We start from the raw sequence: 6,966 nt of genomic DNA, 5'->3' as shown, positions 1-6,966 counted from the left end.
CACATTAATGCCATGTCTCTTATTCTCTCTACCGTATCTTCTTTCATCTCTTCATTTTTCACATCTGGTATTTACTTCTGATAGAATTTTTAGTTCACTAATTCCTACTTCACTGTATCCAGTTTCTATCAAATCCATTCACTGAATTCTTAAACTTGATTAATGTAATTTTAAGTTTGGGATTTGTCAAACTGATTCTTCTATATAGTTTTTGATTTTCTGCTGAAATTCTCAGTCTTGTGTTTTAGATCTTTAAACACACTAAACGTAGTAATTTTAGACCCTGTGTTGAGTAGCTCATTATCTGGATCCCCTGTGGCTCTGTCCTATCATTTGTTGCTTCTTTCGGATTTTGATCATGTTGCCTTGTTTCCTCAGATGCCTTAAATAACTTTCCAACACTAAATGAAAAGTTATAAAAATAACTCAAAACATCAGCCCAGAAAGCATTTACATTTGCTCTGGGTAGAGGTTAGAGCCAAGGGTCACGAATCCAGTTTTGGGAAGTGAGAACATCCTAACTGCATCTGGTTTTTCTTCACTCTTAACGATTTGGATATTGTCCCTTGGGGTCACAACCCAATGTATGGTCAGTTACTAGGGTTCCTTTCCCTTCCCCTACTTCCTTAGAGCCTTGGTCTCCAGTTCTTGTCCAACTCAGCAGCAAGGCTGTCATAAGTATTACTTAGCATCTCTCAACCACCTTATCCTGAATTGTCATGTCTTCTAAAAGAAAAGAAGCCCAAAACTTGAGCTCAGGTCTCTAGGTTTCATACTGCCTTAGATCTTAGTGATGTTATTCTTCACTGTCTTTTGGTTCTCTAATACCCTTAAGCAGATTTTAAACATTACTTTGCTTGGCTTTTCCAGTTCTCTGAAATAGCTGTTATGAATGTACCTCTAAAAGTCAGAAGTAGAAAAGTAGGTATTAGGGAAAATTCAGTAAGGTCAGTGTTAGCCCAAACTGCACCATTTTGTAAGCTCCCCATTATCCTTCAGAACTTGATCAAAGTGAAATATTTCACAGGCATTCGCACAGTGAGAAGCATCCTGCCTAACCACTGGACCCAAGGTGGACAAAGGCCCAACTAAAGAAACATCCCTATCATATCTTGTTGGGCAAAGGCCCAAGGAATGCCACGATGACATCCTGTGAGAACAAGGGCCAGAACCACCTCAACAAAGGAACAGCTTATCAATACCTTGCCGGGCAGCAAGCCATACTGCTCAGACCCCTCCCATCCATACCAATAAGTACACCCTCTCTGTAAGCAGCGGTGGGCTCTGGCATTAAGCTGGTCCCCTACTTCTGCAGGTTTTATGCTGGACATAAATTAAAGTGTGCATCTGCTCTCAAACCACCTTCTTTCTGTGTGTGTGTCTTTCTTTAACTCTCACCTTCCCTTCAAAGTCTGAGTCAGTTTTTAATATATCAAGTGAAGATATCAAATAAATAATATATATAGATTCAGTGTAAGAAGAGAGGTTGGGTTAGGTACACATATTTGATCATCATCAATTTATTGATACTTCAAATCTTGAAGTAGATGAGATTATCTATGGTGAATGTAGATATACAAAGTAGGGCCTAGAATCAACTGTTGAGAAATTCTAAAATTTAGAGGTCAGGTAGAAGAGGAAAGCAGCAAAGATGACTGAGGAGTTGCTAGGAAGATAAGTAGAAAGCAAAGATCGGCTGGGCGCAGTGGCTCACGCCTGTAATCCCAGCACTTTGGGAGGCCGAGGTGGGTGGATCATGAGGTCAAGAGATCAAGACCATCCTGGTCAACATGGTGAAACCCGTCTCTACTAAAAATACAAAAAATTAGCTGGGCACAGTGGCGTGTACCTGTAATCCCAGCTACTCAGGAGGCTGAGGCAGGAGAATTGCCTGAACCCAGGAGGCGGAGGTTGAGGTGAGCCGAGATCGCACCATTGCACTCCAGCCTGGGTAACAAGAGCGAAACTCCATCTCAAAAAATTAAAAAAAAAAAAAAGAAGAAGAAGAAAGCAAAGATAATGTAGTATCAGGAAAGTCCAAAAGAAAACACAAAAGCTGATTCAAGGAATGGTCAAATGTGTCAATTACTACTAGTTGGTTTGACAATAAAAAGGTCAATAGTGACCTTAATAAAAACTTTTTTTTTAAATTTAGAAGAGTAGTGGAGATGGAATCCAAATTTGAATGGTTTGACAAATAAATGAAAGAGAAAACTTGGCCATGAATGAAATGGAGATGTGGGAGCAGTTTGAGGAGGATGCAAGGTTAAGGGAAGGCATAGGTTGGCATTATTATCATAGTGAAAATCTCTAAACAATTTAAATTCTCACTATTTGGGGGACAGAGGTCCAATAAATAATATCTATCAACAGAGTATCATGCTGTCATTAAAACTGATAATTACGGCCAGCCGCGGTGGCTCACATTTGTAATCCCAACACTTTGGGAGGCTGAGGCGGGCAGATCATAAGATCAGGAATTCAAGACCAGCCTGGCCAACATGGTGAAACCCTGTCTCTACTAAAAATACAAAAATTAGCTGGGCATGGTGGGGCAAACCTGTAATCCCAGCTAGTTAGGAGGCTGAGGCAGGAGAATCGCTTGAACCCAGGAGGTGAAGGTTGCAGGGAGTTGAGATCGTGCCACTGCACTGCAGCCTGGGCAACAAAGAGAGACTCCATCTTAAAACAACAACAACAAAAAAACAAAACAAATAAAAACCCTGATAATTATGAAGTACTTTTAATGACATGAGAAAATATTTCTACATGATGAAGATACAAAGGTGTACAGCTAGTAAATCTCAATTATGTAAATTAAATCATAAGTCTGAGATGTGAACTCAGAGTAATACAAAATCTTAATAACTATATTACCCCCCCCAAAAAAGGTAAACATACAGATCTCTTGAATTCATTATCTGAAAAATGGTCCAAAAAGTTATCCTTTAACATTATTAGGGTGAATTGGTCCACATACTAAATGGAATATTAACAGTTTAACTGGTACATTTCATATAACTTGCACGATTTCTAAAGAGAATGCATTACTCTATTACAAATCTAGGGGGCTCCTATTGATTTAATTGGAAATTAAGTAAGAACTAGAGAATGTGATCTCTCAACTGATGCAGATTCATTGTTAATCCCCCTTACATGTATATGTAAAAGGTTCCTAAGCAAGAAGAGAATGTAAATAAAATTCAGATCACATTATAAAAATTTTCTTCTCATCTCCTTCTGACTTTAGTTCATATCCCTTAAGAAACTAGTGATTGGTAGTCCTGTTGGGTAAATCATTTTTTCAGAAGCAGTAAATTCAGTTGAAAGAAATATATAATGATTCAGATCTATGCTCTAGTAGTCATATGCAGATTACCCTAACATTGCTCTTCCTGTGAACATTCACATGATAAATAGGATAAACCCTGCTCCTTTCACATATGTCAAAAGGATACTTGAAAAGGATATTTGTGAACTGAAGTCTATGAAAGGAAAGTACATGCTTTGTATAAAAACATTCAGACAATATTAGATGATAAAACAGCACATAGGAAAACACTATAAATATATTTCAAACAAATATATATACATTATGTTAACCTTGAACAGGATCCATTATCATTACTTAGAACACTGATATGCATATCTTTTAAGTATGTAAAAATTACATAGCTGTTAACTTAGTATGGCAAGTCACCTATCACACATTTAAGAAAGCATTAAACAATTCATTATGTAATGATTATACAAATGTTTTATCATATTTTACCAAAGCCTACTAAAGTACAGAGGGCACAAATAATAGCCAAATAGTTCTATACTTTTATGTTAGACAAAAAGATGATTTTGTTGCTTTTTAAAACCATTAAGATGGCTAAGGGAACCAACTTTATGGATCTTAGCTGTTCTCAGGCATCTGAATGGGGTGGGGTGAAGTCTTATGAAAGTTACAAAAACCACAGTTACTTTTTAGAATGAAAAAAATAAAAATTTTGCAATGTGATGACATGACAAGTCAAAATGAGCTTTAATGCAAATGTATATGGAGAGGTTTTGAAGAATAAATTGGATATCCCAGGGGAGGATCTGCTGCTTGTACTGTAAGATTTCTTAAAAGTAGTGGATGAGCTTGTATACTATAACGTTCTTCATCATCATTTGTGGCATAAAGTAACTCCCATGAGAGATTGGCCCACTGACCTTTAACAGCTTCAGCATTTAACTTTCCCACTTGGACCAATAATTCTTGAAGGCTAAGTACTCTCCCAGTGTAAACTCCCTTTAAAGTAAAAAGGGTGGTGGTGGGGGAAGAGAAAAAGAAAAGAGATTACATTTAGGTCTTTGTATTTTATTTATAAACTTAGAGAAAAATTGCATTGTAATTAGGCAAACTTTTCCCAAGGTCGGAAAACAGAAAGTAGTATTTAAAAATGTACATAACAAGTGGCTTGTACTCAGAATCAAGAATCACCTCTACTTTCTTGGTCCTTTAAATAAAAGTTTCCTGGCAGCTCTCTCAATCACCATTAGGCAAAATCTTAGTCACTTCCTTTGTCTGTCTTTTCTAATCCGTTGCCTTGGTGATGCATAGTCATAAATACCATTTGGTGTTGAATGACACAATAGGCTCTTTTTAAATAAATAGCTTCGTTGAGATATAATTCACGTTTCATACAATCTACTTACTGTATGCAATTCAATGGTTTTTATTAGAGTCACAGATATGTACAACCATAACCACAGTTAGTTTTAAAATATCATAACCTCAAAAAGAAGCCTTGTACTCTTTATCACCATCCTATCTCCTCATTGACCCTTTCCTAAGCAACCACTAACATACTTGTTATGTTTATAGACTTGCCTCTTTTGTAAATTTCATTTGAAATGAATCCTATAATATGTGGTCTTTTGTGACTGATTTCTTTCACTTAGCATATTTTCAAGGTTCATCTATGTTGTAGCATGTATCAGTATCTTATTCCTTTTTATGGCAGAATAATATTTCATTATATACTAAAATTTGTCTTCAGCAGTTGATGCACAGTTGGGTTGTTTCCACCTTATAGCAATTAAGAATAATGTTGCCATCAACATTTATGTACAAGGTTTCATGTGGATCTATGTTTTCATTTCTCTTGGGTAAATATACTTAGGGGTATACTTGCTAGGTCATATGTTAACTCTCTGCTTAACTATTTGAGAAACTGCTGTAATATTTTCCAAAGTGGCTCCACGATTTTTACATTCCCCAGAGCAGAAGAGGATTCCAATTTCTCCACATCCTTGTTAACACTTACTTTCAGACCTTTTGATTTTACCATTCTGTGTGTGTGAAGTGATATTTTATTGTAGTTTTGATTTGCATTTCCCTGATGACTAATTATATCAAGCATTTCTCATGTACTTATTTGCAACTTGTACATCTTCTTTAAAGAAATGTCTATATAGATCCTTTGTCCACATTAAAATCTGTTTATCTTTTTATTATAGAGTTGTAAGAGTTTTTTTCTTTTAAATATATTCTAGTAACAGTCCCTTATTAGTATGTGCAAACATTTTTCCCATTCTGTGAGTTGTCTTTTACTTTTTTGATGGTGTCCTTTGAGGGACAAAAGTTTCTACTTTTGATGAAGTCATATTTATCTATTTTTCTTTTGTTTTTCATGCTTTGGTGTCGTATCTAAAAATCTGTTGCCAAGTTTAAGATGATGAAGATTTGCCCTTATGTTTTCCTTCTAAGATTTTTATGGCTCTTATGTTTAGGTCTTTGATGTATTTATGAGTTATTTTAAAAGTATGGTATAAAGTAAGGTCTGTAGTGGGTTGAACAGCATCTCTTTGAAGTTACCTGTGAATGTGACCTTATTTGGGATGAGTTCTTTGTAGATATAATTAAAGATTTCGAGATGAGATAATCCTGGATTTAGGTGGGTCCTAAATCAAATGACTGATATCTTTAGAAAGTAGTAACAGAATTGACACAAGAGAATATAGGGAATAAGGCCCTGCAAAGATGGAGACAGAGACTGGAGTTATGCAGTCACAGCCAAGGAATGTTAAGGGGCACCAGAAGCTGGAAGAGTCAAGGAAAGATTCTTGCCTAAAGCCTTCAGAGGAAGCGTAGCTCTACTGGCACCTTAACTTCAGCCTTCTAACCTTTAGAATATGAGAGAATAAATTTCCATTTTTTAAAAGTCACCCAGTTTGTAGTAGTAATTGTTGCAGCAGCCCTGGGAAACTAATACTAGTAATCCAACATTTTCTTTTGAATGTGGCTAACCAATTGTCCCAGCACCATTTGTTAAAAAGATGATTTTCCCAGTGAATGGTCTTGGCATCCTTGTTGAAAATTAGTTGGCCAAAGACCCATGGGTTTATTTCTGGATCTTCAATTCAATTCCACTGATTTATATGTCTATCTTTATGTCAGTACCATACTGTATTGATTATTGTTTCATAAAGTTTTGAAACTTGAAAGTATGAGACTGCCAATTTTCTTTTTCAAGATTGTTCTGGCTATACAGGGTATCTTGAAATTCCATATAAATTTAAATCAGCTTGTCAATTTCCACAATGAAGCCAACTACAATTCTGAAAAGGACTGTGTTGAATCTGTAAATTTGGAGAGTATTGTCATCTTAACAATATTATTTTGGTCTATGAACACTGGATATTTTTCTATTTATTTAGATATTTAATTTCCCCCTTTAACAGTGTTTTGTAGTTTTCAGAGTATAAGCTTTGTACTACTCCTGTTCATTTTTTCCTAAGTATTTTTCTTTTTGATGCTATTTTAAGTGGGATTTCCTTAACTTTATTTTTGTTTTATTCATTGCTGGTGTGTAGAAATTCACCAGATTTCTGTATGTTGATCTTGTATCTTGCAACTATCCTGAATTTATCAATTCTAAGTTTCTTAGTTGATTCGTTAGATATTCTACACACTAAGATCATGTCATCTGT

At 35.6% G+C, this 6,966-nt stretch overlaps 1 protein-coding gene across 9 annotated transcripts in view; it reads right to left on the bottom strand.

The window, feature by feature from the left end:
- Positions 1–2,727: 2,727 nt before the first annotated feature.
- The window catches only part of PCNX4 (pecanex 4), a 51,140-nt gene continuing 46,901 nt past the window's right edge, over positions 2,728–6,966 (bottom strand). For all 9 annotated transcript variants that reach the window (XR_001913989.4, XR_013521243.1, XM_009006117.5 and 6 more), the window contains one exon: positions 2,728–4,282. Coding sequence is in view for 7 of the 9 variants with exons in the window: in XM_009006117.5 (XP_009004365.1) it covers positions 4,031–4,282 (252 nt within the window). In the remaining 2 variants the exon portion in view is untranslated. The remainder of the gene's footprint in view (positions 4,283–6,966) is intronic.

This window comes from Callithrix jacchus, chromosome 8 (genome assembly GCF_049354715.1).
Source record: "Callithrix jacchus isolate 240 chromosome 8, calJac240_pri, whole genome shotgun sequence".
In the NCBI taxonomy this organism is placed as follows: Eukaryota; Metazoa; Chordata; class Mammalia; order Primates; family Cebidae; genus Callithrix; species Callithrix jacchus.
Note: the sequence above shows the minus strand (reverse complement) of the source record. Positions and strands in the feature narration are given on the sequence as shown.